This window comes from Cetorhinus maximus, chromosome 29 (assembly GCF_964194155.1).
Source record: "Cetorhinus maximus chromosome 29, sCetMax3.hap1.1, whole genome shotgun sequence".
NCBI classification, from domain to species: domain Eukaryota; kingdom Metazoa; phylum Chordata; class Chondrichthyes; order Lamniformes; family Cetorhinidae; genus Cetorhinus; species Cetorhinus maximus.
The window spans coordinates 18,907,180-18,920,963 of record NC_135907.1 but is presented as its reverse complement, the minus strand read 5'-3'; the positions used below and the strand labels follow the sequence as shown (position 1 = coordinate 18,920,963).

Below are 13,784 nucleotides of genomic sequence, written 5' to 3'. Positions count from 1 at the left end.
TCCAAGGTTGCCTTCTCCCCCTTCCCCTCTTTCACCGTTGCCCTTGCCCTGAGGGTCCCTTCTCCGCTGGCACTGTCATCCTTGCCCTGGCACCACAAGCCAGTGTGAAGAAGCCGCTGCGGAGATTTGCCTGTGGTCCCGCCCTCCCCCACACCCCCACCCCCCGCCCCACCACCCCACACACACCCTCACACCCCCACACACCCACACTCCAGTCCCCCTCACCACACCACCATCCCCACACACCCCCCACACACACATCCCCCACCCCACACCCCACCAGTTCCCCCCCACCCCCACCCACACCCACACAGACACCTCCACACACACCCCCACACACCCACACCCCACACACACACATCCCCCACCCCACACCCCACCAGCAGTCCCCCCACTCCCACCCCACACCCCCACCCCCCACCACCCCACACACCCCCCACACATCCCCCACCCCACCAGTTCCCCCCCACCCCCCCCACACCCCCACAGACACCTCCACACACCCCCACACACCCACACCCCAGCCCCCCCACCACACCACCATCCCCACACCCCCCCCACACCCCACACATACACATCCCCCACCCCACACCCCACCAGCATCCCCCCCACCCCCCACCCCACCAGCACCCCCCAACCCCCACCCCACACCCCCCACCCCACCAGCCCCCCCAACCCCCACCCCCCACCCTCCACCCCCCACCACACCAGCACCCCCCCACCCCCCATGCTGGAATCATTGTAAGCGCTGCACAAGTTTGGGTGCGCTACCTCTGAGTTCCCCTTGAAGATGAAGTCATCAGGCGCAGGCCTTTTGAAGGCAGTTGTAAATCACGCCGATGTGGCCTTTAAACTTGAGTTGGAGGGATGATTCCAGTGTGCGGCCGCAATAACGAGATTCAAATTTATTAAAAGTAAGTTCCCGGCTTTTGACGGTGGGAAATGCGGCCCGTCATTGACGGGCTGGAGGGGTTAATCGCGTCGTGGATTTACATTGTCGGAAAACCCCATTAGGGTCTTCTCACCAGATTCTCTGATCTCGCCACTGAACATGTCCATTACGATCAGGCGTGAAAAAGCCCGGCCAATGCATTTTCTAAATTATATAAGAGTTTATTAAAGAACCGGACATGCAATTCACTTTTGATGGTAATTGAATTGCAACATTGACAGTTCTAGGAAAAGTATAATTTTCTGTTAGAGAATCCAAGTCTTAGTAATTTACAGAGAGATATTTAAGGCATCTATCAATATTTAAAGTAGTAGTTACCTTACATCCTTGAGTAGAAAGCTATCAAGTCTAGCAAGATACGTCTATCCCAATTAAAGGGAGAACTATCATCACCACACTACAGCAGCACCTTAAGAGATGCTGGAGTGAATCCAACGAATCTAAAAATCCTACTGTGTTTTTCCAATATTTCTACCCTGAAAGAACTATACCAGCAGGAAGCATTTTGAGCGCTCTTGCTGGACAACATCCTTTGTTTCCCGTCAACATCCTTAAATCAAACAAGATACTGAGAGGTGCAGATAATGGTCATTTCCTCGCAACAACCAGTTTCCAGGATTCAGTTAATAAGTTATTTAGGGTTATCCATTGTTAGATTATAGTATCTTACGATAGACCAGTGCCTTGCTGAAGTGATCTAGAGGCCAGTTCCTCTTTTTTCAGAACAGCCTTGCGTTAGAGGATATGCCACAGGATGTTGTTGTCCTTGAGTACACAATGATGTCCAGGCATGTTTATAAACATTTAAACCTTTGTCCAGCAGATGAATTATGCTTTTGATTTTTAACCCCTACTTCATAGGAGAATCATTCCTTTTTAATCTTTTTAATCTCTTTATTTATAGCTGGATTCTCTGATAACTTTGTATTTATTGCTGCAGTCCTTCACATCTCCTCTCGACTTTCTCTTCTCCCAGGGGAAAAGCCCTAGATTCTCCAATCTATCCAAGCAACTGAAGTCCCTCATTTCAGGGACTATTCACATAAATCTTTTCTGCCTTCACGTCCTTAGGGCCGGATTTTGAGGATGTTGGGTGGGTGCAGTGGGCGGGCCCGGGAGTAGCTGGGAAACAGAACGCTGCCAACGATTGGCCCCCGACCGTGATTTCATGCTTTCTATTAAAGCCCGCCCAACGTGAAACGCAGCTCCGCACTGGCCGGGAAGGGCCAAGCAGGGGTAGGGTCTGTTGGCCGGTGGGTCCAATGGTGGTTTAAAAATGCCCCAGGCAGCCCCTGGAAGACTGCCACGGAAGGACATGTGTTCAACGTTCCCAATGGAGCCGGACACGGCAGGCGGGAGGGACAGGTTGAGTAAGCACTCGGCTCCCCTGCTTCTTCGACGAGGAGGTGGCTGCCAGGAGGGACACCCTTGTCCCCAGAGATGGGAGGAGGCAGCCACCGCACCTCACCAGAAGGGCATGGGAGGAGGTGGCAGCAATGACGAGCAGCCATGACATGGTGCAGCACATATGGATGCAGTGCTGGAAGAGGTTCAATGACCTGCTGCACTCAGGAAGGGTGAGTACCGTGTTGGCATGGGTCAGTGTGCAGAAGTGTTAAAGTCTAACAGTGCCCCCATGGACCTCAGGGGTGTTAGAGTCTGAGTGCCAACTGTCAATGACACTGGAGCTGGCCAAAGCGGTGAGCCCTGGCTGCTTAGACTGAGTGCCTTGCGTCTCAAGGGCCACAACTTGGATGTGCGCTGTGAGGTGTTCCTCAGGTAGGGTTGGCCAGGCTGCAATAGCACTGAAGTTAGAGAGTGGGTTAATCTATGCTCCTCTGTTCTTTCTGGAGAAGACAAGCCATAACCAGGCAGAGGGGGCACATACAGGCAGAGGGCAGCCCAACCTCCTGCTGCTCAGCAGGTTCGAACAAGACGCCCTGGATCTTGAGAGCTGGCATGCTCCCCATGCAACCAGGCGTGGAGAGGCTGGGGTGCCAGACTAAGGTAAGAGTGCAGTGCACAGGGGGGAGAGTTTCAGCTTGTGCAACCATTCTAGTGCAGTCTCTCCATTGATGTGAGCCTTGAACCTGGAGTCCCCATTGATCATTAAAAGACGATGGCACCATGATGCAGATGTCTATTGTCTCACCAGGGTGCCTGGCATGCACAGTGACAGTGTGAATCTTTAACTAATGACATGTCCTTCTTCTCCCTTTTAGATTCACCAGTAGGTGTTTGCTCTGCAGACCCCGAAGGGCCACCCCTGACACTGGAGGACCACCGAGCTTCAGTTGCACCTGCGTCACACCCGCTCTCTAAAGCAGGCACTAGTGCAGATATCAGCACCTCGGTGGGCATTGTTTGGCAGCTAGTATCTCGGTGCACATTGGTGAGGGCACTCCACACTCGCTTGAAGTGCAGGCAGAGGCAGAGAGTTCCCAGGGCACCGCCAGTCAAAGCACTACTGTGGACCAGGACGATGCTCAGTCAAAGGCTGACGATGAGCCTCTGGAGTCGTCCATTAGGCAGCAGATGCTGGATGTCCAGCGAGATGTGCAGGAGGATCTGGAGGAGATCCATGCATGCCATGGTCTCCGTTATGGAGGATTCCACGCGGAGCGTGAGCACTGCACTGACTCTCATGGTAGAGTGCACTGCCTCCTCCATTGGGAGAGTGGTCACTCAAGTGGAGAGGCAACTCCAGGGACAGAATGAGGGGTTTCTGGGGTTGCGCTTGGACCAACAAGGCCTCACACAGGCAATGACCTCAGATGGTCAATGCCAGTGTGGGAGATGGACGAGGCACCAGTATCCCAACTAGGCGCCCGTCCATCAATGGCGAGCAGGGAGGTCCAGAGCGACCTCACGTTGGCACACGAGTTGCTTGTCAACTCTGGGGGCTCCTCTCAGGGCGCCCTGGATGATGGCAGCAGCCCCTCCGTCCGTCCACCAGTGACCATCATATCTGATGAGGCTGCGATAACTGGGGAGACGCCAGCCACGACACTGGCTGCTCCCTCCCAGCAGGCTCAGCACAGGCTCCACTGGCCAGAGGACGACCGCCAAGGTCATCAAGGTCAACAAGACAGCAGGGTCTGCAGGCCGCCTCCAATGCTGATGCCAGCGAGGGGGGTGCACCAAGATTTAGCACTCGCAAGCGCAGGTTAAAGGCACCATGAGTACAAGAGGGACAGGTTACAGGTGATTTTTATGTTCATTTATGTTTACTTGATCTATACTGGTCTGCGAATGAAGACCAGAGAAGTTTATGTAAATAGTTTGGAATTGTCAAAATGAGATCAATTTTGCTTTTGTCCTCATGGCCTGTGTATGCTTCACTTTTTTATTTTATTGGTGCAGGGTACGCCAGCATGTAATGCTGGATGTAGGTGGCCCTGAACTTTATTGCACAGGCATTGAGTATTCTTTGTGTTCAAATGAAAGGGGCCTTTCAGACACCTGGGATGGAGGCGGCAGCCCTGGCATGCGTCTGAAGTTGTTCTTTGGCAGTCTAGCTGAAGGAGCGTTGTGGTGTCCCTGCCTCCCTGCAGGTTCCCGAGGTCTGCATCCACATCCTCAGCGTTCTGTTCACTGTGCTCGTCTTCTGACTCACTACTGGACTCATCATCTGTGGCCTGTGGAGCTACATCAGGATCCTGTTCCTCCAGGGGGTCCCCTATTGCCAGTGCCAGATTGTGGAGAGCACAGCATGTAACCACGATCAGTGACCCCCGCTCTGGGTGCACCCCCTGAATGGTCCAGGCATTGGAAGCGCATCTTGAGAAGACCTATGTTCCTCTCTACCACCACCCTTGTGGAGGCGTGACTCATATTGTAAAGCTTTGCTGCCTCTGTTCTTGGGTGACGGAGAGGCATCAAGAGCCACCTCTTCAATGGATAGCCCTTGTCACCCAGCAGCCATCCATCCAGACGGGCTAGAGCACTGAAAAGCCTTGGCTCCTGGGAGTATCTGAGGGTGTAGGCATCATGGGAGCTGCCTGGGTACCTTGCATAGACTTGCAGAATATGTGTCCTGTCTGCACGTTCATGGAGTGGAATCCCTTCCCACTGACGAAGGTACCCGGCTGACCCGCTAGCGCCTTGATGGCCATGTGTGCAGTCGATTGCACCCTGGACATGGGGGAACCCAGCAATCGCTGTAAAGCCTCTGGCTCGCTCAGCCTGGCTGGTCTCGTCCGTAGGGTAAAGAATAAAGATCAGTAACAGAAACAAAAAATGCTGGAAAAACTCAGCAGGTCTAATCTGTGAAGAGAGAAACAGAGTTAACGTTTCGAGTCCGTATGACTCTTCTTCAGCTCTGAAGAAGTCATACGGACTCGAAACATTAAGTCTATCTTTCTCTCCACAGATGCTGTCAGACCTGCTGAGTTTTTCCAGCATTTTTTGTTCTTGTTTCACATTTCCAGCATCCGCACTATTTTGCCTTAATAAAGGTCTGTACCGGTCTGAACAGAACTTCCATCACCAGCTCGATACAACTGATTGGGAGACTCCACAAGGATTCCCCACTGACCCCTGGAAAGAGCCAGAGGCGTAGAAGTTGAGGACTACTGTGACCTTCAGAGCCACTGGCATGGGATGTCCACCCACACAGTCGGAGCTGATCTCAGGCCCAATCATCTGATAAATGGAGGTTACAGTCTCCCCTGGAGAGGCAGAGCCTCCTTCGGCACTGCACCTCAGACATATTGAGGTAGCTGCATCACCGCCTGTAAACCCTGGCAGCAGGATAATGGCATCTTCCGCCTTGGACTACCTACTGGCCCTGCGCCCCTTGTGCCTGCGCCTCTCCTCCCACAGGTCCCTCCCCTGGAAGCTGCACTGGGACACCCGGCCTCCTCCTGCCCCTCTCTTCCTCCTCAGAGGAGGTTCCACCAGCGGAGAGCACAATCCTCATTACCAGGGTAAGGGAAGGCTGTCTGATACCTGGAACGGTCCACACTGTCTGAATCCTCCGGGGGCCTTTGCAGACAGCAATGAGTCCTGAAATGAAGCCTGGAAATGCTAAGAATGAAGCCCTGAACAGAAATGAAGCTGCCAAGTACTAATAAGCAACCAGCAGCAAACTATCTTCAAAACTCCTCACTACTCTCACTGGCAATGCTGCTGACCCTTTTATTCCGCCCGTGGATGAGGTTTTTGAAAATACCAGTTGGCCGCCTGACCGTTTTGCCCATGCGATGAGCGCGGAATCGCACGGGAAAGGAGAAATCGCCATCAATTGGACGGTTAACGGCCTTAAGTGGCCTCTTAATTAATGGCGAGCGCGGCTCCGGCACCCGCCAAGAGAAATATCGCGCGATGACTTGGGACGCTCACCCGACATCATCGCGCGCTATTTTACACCCAGTCGGGTTGGGGACACACCCTCCCACCAGAGGTAAAACTCTCAGAAGAGAAAACTAAAGGGGAGACTTAAAATCGAGGTTTTCAAAATTATAAAGGAGAAAGAAGAAAAAAAACCTTACTTCAAATACCTTAATCACTCCCCTAAACGCAAGAGAATGCAACTTGACTCTGCAATAAAAACAGAAAATGCTAGAAAACCTCGGCAGGTCTGGCAGCAGCTGTGGAGAGACAAACATAGTTAACGTTTCGAGAATAATATGACTCTTCTTCAGAACTGAAGAGAGGCCGAAATGTGATTGGTTTTATTCTTTTGAAACAGGGGGTGGAGGGTCAGGTAGAAAAAAAGAGAAGGTCTGGGATAACTGAGAGGGCAGGAGAGAGTAAAGGCAAATATGTCATGGAACAGAAGGCAAAGGGAGTGGTAATGGTTGTGGTAAAGAGACAAAGTATTGGTCCAGAGTAAGTGCTAATGACAGAATAATGAATAGCTCGGTCTGAAAGCAAAAACATGAAAACAAGGTACGGACTGGCCCTTGGCAAAAAATAGAATCAAAATGGAGGACGCAGGTCATGGTCCGAAGTTGTGGAACTCACTGTTCAGGAGGCTGCATTGTTTGTGTTGGGGCCTCACTGGAACTGTGCAGCAGGCCGAGGACAGGAATGTGAGCTGTCCCTTATTCTGCTCAGCATTCCCAGCACTTTCTGTTTTTATTCTGGATTTCCTGCATGCACAGCTTTTATTTAAAAGAGCTTAAAAATATTTCTGCAGTCACAAAATGTCTGCATTCATGCTGACAGCTCAGCTTCTGGTAGCCTTTGTGGTGCCCGTTTACTTTGCTCTGAGTCCACACCCAGGCTTAACCAATCAAGCACAGTGAGCATAGATCAATTACCAGACTCTCATAATCAAACACAGAATAATTGAACACCACAGCATCCTTCTATGATTACATTATCATTCTTTTGTACCTATGTCTGGTTATTCTGTACAAGTAATTATATGTGATTATTGAAATTGCTGATTGCTTCAATATTGGTTGCTTTGTTCAATATTGTAGAGTTTAGCGCTTTGAGCACGTCACTGTGTCCTTCAAAGATTTGATGTTTGTTGCTAATGGTTGTCTCCCTCCACCCACTGTTGTCTCTCACCTCAGATATATCGGTTAGCCTGCTCTCAGTGATCGTAACATTCTGCGGCATAGTCCTCCTGGGCGTCTCACTCTTCGTCTCGTGGAAGCTCTGCTGGATCCCATGGCGGGACAAAGGCTTGAACCCCCAGCGCAAGGACTCCCACCACCTGCACCACCTGCACCACCACTCGCACTTCACCGACCTCGCTGTCGAGCGGGTCGAGTGCGGGCCCGAGATGCCAGAGCGCTCTTACCTCGACCTGGAGTCCTACCCTGAGTCCAGCATCAAACTGAGCCAAACCTCACCCGACATCCCGGTTGACACCAACTCCGGGAGTAAGGAGAACAGCATCCCAAATGCACACTCTCACCAACAGGTCTCCGCCCTGCCACCCGCAACAAGGTGGGAAACGTGGTGTGACGTCTGAGTGTTTGGGGGCTGTGGGGAGGCGGGTGTGAGTGTTGCTTCCCCCATTCCTGTTTGCATATTTAAGGCTTAGCCAACCTAAGGTGGTCGAAACTATGTTGGGGAGATTCTGGCCAAGTGGTAATGTCACTGAGTTAGTAAACTCAAGATCCTTGGCTAATGCTCTGGGGAGCATGGGTACAAATCCCATCACAACAGCTGGTAGAATTTAAATTCAATTAATAAACCTGGAATTTAAAGCTAGTCTCAATAATGGTGATGAAGCTATCATCGATTGTTGTAAAAACCCATCTGGTTCACTAATGCCCCTTTAGGGAATGAAATCTGTCATCTTTACCCAGTCTGGCCCACATGTGACTCCAGACCCACAACAACGTGGTTGACTCTTAAATGCCCTCTGCAGTGGCCTGGCAAGACAGTCCATTGTACCAAACTGCTACGGCTGACAGATGGACTGCAGCAGTTCAAGAAGGTGGTTCACTACCACCTTCTCAAGGGCAATTAGGAATGAGCAACAAATCACACTTGAGAAAGAATAAAAAAACAAGGTTTAGATTGGTGGGGGGAGGGGAATATTTGGAGGAGGGGGTGAGGGCTTGTAATAATAACATATCTCTTTTATTTGTTGGTGTGTGAGCATCACAGGCAAGGTCAATATTTATTGCCCATCCCCTTGAGAAGGTGGTGGTGAGCCGCCTTCTTGAACCGCTGCAGTCCATGGGGTGTAGGTACACCCACAGCGCTGTTAGGAATTTTGACACCCCCCCCAGTGACAGTGAAGGAGCGGCAGTTTGATGCAACTGAGTGGCTTACTAGGCCATTTCGGAGGGCAGTTCAGAGTTAACCACATTGCTGTGGGCCTGGAGTCACACGTCGGCCAGACTGGGTAAGGATTTCTCCCCTAAAGGGCATTAGGCGAAACAGATGGAAGTTTTGTGATCGTTATAATGGTGACTCATTTTATTCCAGATTTATTAAGTAAACTAAATTCTCCCCAGCTGCCAAGGTGGGATTTGAACTCATATCTTTGGATCATTAGTACAGGCCTCTGGATTACTAGTCCAGTAACATAACGATTTTGCTTCCGTCCAGCACCTTTCATGTAATAAAATAATCCAAGGTGTTAATCCAGGAGTTTTATAAGCAAAGTTAGACACTGAGCACATATTAGGACAGGTGGCCAAAAACTAGGTCAAAGAGGCCGGTTTTAAGGAGCATCTTAAAGGAGGTTTAGGGCAGAAATTCCAGAGCAAGGGCCTAGGCAGCTGAAGGCACTGCCACCAGCAGTAAAGAACGGGAGAGGGGTTGTAATGAAGGGAGAGATTCATAGCGAGGCTGGGGATCGTAACGATATTTCCTGACAGAAAACCTTTGTTGAGAGAACTCTGAGTGCAGCACCGAGCATGAGCAGGAACCATTCCCCCCGCCACCCCCTCCCTCCAACCATGTCCCAGCTACTCATGTACCAGGAGGTGACAGCTTCTCTCATGGGAGAGTGTGAAACATCGTCGAAAACTGGTCAGCACTGGACTTTCATTAATAATTCCACGGCCCGCACTCCTGCTGAAATGCTCCGACTCGGCTGACTGTGTCTTGGTAGCTGGGAGAAATGGTGCCTCTGGACAGTCCAGGGTCTCTGGACGCAGGAGAGCTCATTGTCGCTTCAGCTCATTGTCGCAGGAGAAAGATGGGATGAAGGGCGGCGCCCAGGACACTAACTCACTCCTGGCTCTTGTACTGCTTCGTACACCAGCTTTTGATAATCATAATCATAAGAAATAGGAGCAGCCTGTAGGCCATTTGGCCTCTCAGGCCCTGCTATCCCATTCGATTAGGTCATGGCTGCACTTCTGCACCAACTCTACTTTCCTGCCCTCCCCAGTTGCTTATCTTAGTGTCCAAAAATCTCTCAGTCTCAGTCTTGAATATACTCAATGGCCACTGTCTGGGGCGAAGAGTTTCTAAGATGCAGAACCCTCTGAGTGAAGTCGTTTCCCCGCTTCTCAGTCTTAAATGGCCGACTCCTTATCCTGAGACTATAACCCCTAGTTCAAACTGTCCAGCCAGGGGAACAGCCTCTTGGCATCGACCTGTCAATTCTTGAAAACCATATAGAATTCAATGAGATCATCTTTCACTCTTTTAAACTCCTGAGATTATTGGTCTATTCTATTCATTCTCTTCTCATTGGGCAGCCCCCTCAACCCAGGAAAGAAGATCCAGTGAACTATCTGAGCCAAAGACCCCCCATATTCCTCCATCAGCCCCCATCCATCCCCTTCCCCACTTACCACCACCAATCCCTCCACCCCCACCACCAATTTGCTCCCCTCCCTTTGCTCCCTACTGGGCACCTTAACTATACGTCCCTATAAGTATCAGTACACAGCACTCTCCCATCCCAACTACTTCCAGGAACCTCGTAAAATGGCCATTCCTCCACAGGTGTGAGCCAGCAAGCTATTCAACCTCATGAGGCAGTACCTGCCATCCGCCCTCAAAGGTTTACTAAATTGGTCGCTGGGGTGAGGGGGGGGGAAGTATGCCCTGTGATGAGAGGCTGAGCAAATTGGGCCTATATTCACTGGAGTTTAGAAGACTGAGGTGTGATCTCATTGAAATATGCGCACAAGACTCTGAGGGGGCTTGATAGGGTGGACACTGAGAGATTGTTTCTACTGCTCGGGGAATCTAAATCACGGGGGACACAGTCTCAGGATCATTTCCGACTGAGATGAGGAGAAATTACTTGATGCAAAGGGTTGTGAATCTTTGGAATTCTCTCCATCCCTCCCCGCCCCGAGAGGGTTGTGGATGCTCCATCGTTGAATACATTTAAGGCCGGGATAGACAGATTTTTGGTCTCTCAGGGAATTAAGGGAAATGGGGAGCAGATGGGAGGGTAGAATTGAAGCCCAAGATCAGCCATGTTGAATGGCGGAGCAGGCTGGACTCCTGCTTCTATTTCTTGTGTTGTTGTGTGTTCATGTCAGAAGGGGTATTGGATAGTGATCAAGAGCGTGAACACCAGCTGAGTTTCTCCTCCACGTCCCAGGAATGTTGAGGCCTATTGTAAGACTTCTAGCCGAGATGAATCAAGTGATCCCCTAACTCCAGTATTCACAGTGAAGCGAGTTTACCATCGGCTTTGCCGTCCATTATGGACAGAGACCCATGTTTGAGGGTCTCCAAATCAAGTTGACAAACTTCCGTTTGCCTGTATGAGGGAGAACTGACTCACTCTCTCCCCCTCTACAAGACGACCTTCCTACTTACCCGAGTTTAGACAAGTCTGGAGGCTGCACTTCAGGCCGGTGAGAGGCAGCGGGGAGAATCCCCACAAAATTTCAATCTCCTCAGCATAGAATCTCCAGCACGTGAAGGGGGCCATTCAACCCATCGTGCCTGTGCCTGCTCTTTGATAGATCTATCCAATTAGTCCCACTCTTTCCCCAATGGCCTGTGAATTTTTCCTTTTCAATTCTCTTTTAGAAAGTTACTCTTGAATCATTGGGCAGCGCACTCCAGAACATAATAACTCCTTGCATAAGCCAAAAATGTCTCTTCACCTCCCTTTCGGTTTCGTTCTCAGATGTATTGCAGACACGCCAGTCACAATCTGCCTCATCTGGATCCTAGTTGCGTTGGTGAGCCAAAGGAGTGAAAAACAGGAGTAGGGGTAAAGACTGCTGCCTGTTGTCACTGACATTATCTCTACTAAGAACTAGGGGGCAAGCCTTTGACTCAATAGCGGCCATTCCCGTCTCTGAGTCAGAGATGGTGTTACTCCCAGCTGATGTTAATAGGATGAGTCAGATCCCAGAGTGAAACCTGGCTTGGTAGATCCTAACTTTACTTTTTTTGAGAAACCATGAAGATCAGTTACTGAACACATTCACAAGAGTCTGGCAATGTACTGTTAACACAAAGAATAACACATTTATTAAACAAGAAAAATGAACTATATTACACTAGACATAAATGGTTGGAAAGATTTCAATACAGAAAATCATTCAAACTCACGCTACTCCTTTTATCCCAGCAACACCCTTACAGACACAAAACCCCAATGAAGGTTTACCACTATCTCAACACCAAGGCTCTTTGCTTGGACAGTGGCAAACTAGATGCTTTTCCCTCAGATAGCATCACTCCCTGAGACACCCCAAAACACGGCAATCCAAACACACTGTTGCTTCAACTTCAGAGCAAATACGCGTTCCCTAAACTCAGTTACCCAGCAGGATTTCTCACCAGCCAACTTAGGAGTTCTGCCTTCACTCTCCAGTAGACACACACCGACTGGCTACCTTTCTATATTTCCTTGTGTCTCTGTGTGCCCCTGGGATCCCTGTCCCTAGGCAACAGCACAGTTTTTCCTTCCTACTGTAATGGGCAGAATTTTCACCTTGGCGGGCGGGCGCGTGCCCCCACCCGCTCGAGCGTGAAATGACCCGTGTTGACATCCGGACGTCAACGCGCAAGTCGCGCGATATTCCGGTCGGCGGGCGCGTGCACGGGAATCGGCAGCCCGCTCCGCCGACAATGAAATGGGATTAAAGTCGCAATTAACTTACATTTTCTTTCGCTGCCCGTCCAACCTCACGGTGGGCGGGGCAGGCGAAAAGGCCAAGCGGCCTTTGCGCTTTTTAGGGAACCTCACCCATGGTGCGGGATGAGGCTTCCAAAAGCAAATAAAAATAAAATAGACATTTTACAGTTTAATTAATAACATGTCCCTGCTCGTGTGACAGAGTCACGTGGCGGTGGTGGTGGGGGGAACATGTTTTTGTAACATTTTATGTGCCTTTATTTATTTTTCTGAAAACCCTTCGTCTCCCTGGGGCAGCTCTGTGCCTCAGGGAGATTTGCAAGCGTGCACTCGTTCGCTCTCTCCCTCCCTCCCGCCCGCCCGCCCATGCAGCGCTGAACACTGCCACTCGCGTTTCATGTTGGGTGGGCCTTAAGTGGCCTGTCAGCATGAAATCGCAGTCAGTCGGCTTTCCGACCCTGACCCCGCCCCCCCGCATGCCCCCCGCAGAGCCCATCCGACAGGGGGCTAAATTACGCCCCATGTCTTTTTCTAACTTCACTTCAAGGGTTGAAAAATCACATTAAACATGCCTGTGGACAAACAGTACCTCCGAGCTTCCCAGCACCCAGCTCACACACAAAAAAAAAACCTCTAAAGTGAAACTAGAACCGTGTTTCACCTTTCTTAACCCACAAATACAAATATAAATTAAGCTTGAAGTTATACGTTGGTCCTAACAGGGGGGGGGGCAGAATTATCCCGGACTCAGGCTGGTGGGATGGAGGTCGGGGGTGGGGCCATGAAGATAGCCTGGCGGACAGAGGAGTGTGGCTGTAGGCTGCCAGGGGGCAGCTAGCAACCAGTCCACCTGCTTAAGGCCACAATCAGGTGCCGCTTCGGGCACTCCCTGGCATTTTGCTGGTGGTAGAGCGGCTTCGCGCCACTTGTGACGATCGCTAGATTAATGGAGGCAGCTTCACTGCGGCAATCCCAGGGCACCATCAGAGCTGGAGGCTCCATCTCCCGAAGGCTGGGCTACTGGCATCAAAGGCTACCCCTACTGCCCAAGTGCTGCCGCCGCAGGAGTGTCCCCTCCAATGAGAGAGGCCTTCTTGTTTGGCCCCTCGAAGGAAGTTTGATTATTTTGACTCCTCCATTTTAAGGCGCCCTCACAGTTATCGACCTGCCTCAGCAGCATCCGCTTCTCTCTCTGCTGAGGCTCCAGAGCTGCGATTGGGCAGCAGCAGATCATCTACCATCCTTAGTTGTGCAGCAGGCATGGAAGGAGCCAATTCAGAGGGAAAGTATCTCCTCTGGCCTGGCTCCTGGTGAGTGCGGACTTGGGATCCTTGTTTGGGATCCCGAAGC

The 13,784-nt window shown here is 50.9% G+C and overlaps 2 protein-coding genes across 2 annotated transcripts in view; both read left to right on the top strand.

Moving 5' to 3' along the window:
* The window catches only part of LOC144669369 (serine/arginine-rich splicing factor 3-like), a 388,848-nt gene that overhangs the window by 214,502 nt on the left and 160,562 nt on the right, over positions 1–13,784 (top strand). The window lies entirely within an intron of this gene.
* syt3 (synaptotagmin III) overlaps positions 1–13,784 on the top strand; it is a 64,044-nt gene that overhangs the window by 18,005 nt on the left and 32,255 nt on the right. The window contains exon 2 of the mRNA XM_078531703.1: positions 7,480–7,858. Coding sequence (XP_078387829.1) covers positions 7,480–7,858 — 379 coding nt within the window. The remainder of the gene's footprint in view (positions 1–7,479; positions 7,859–13,784) is intronic.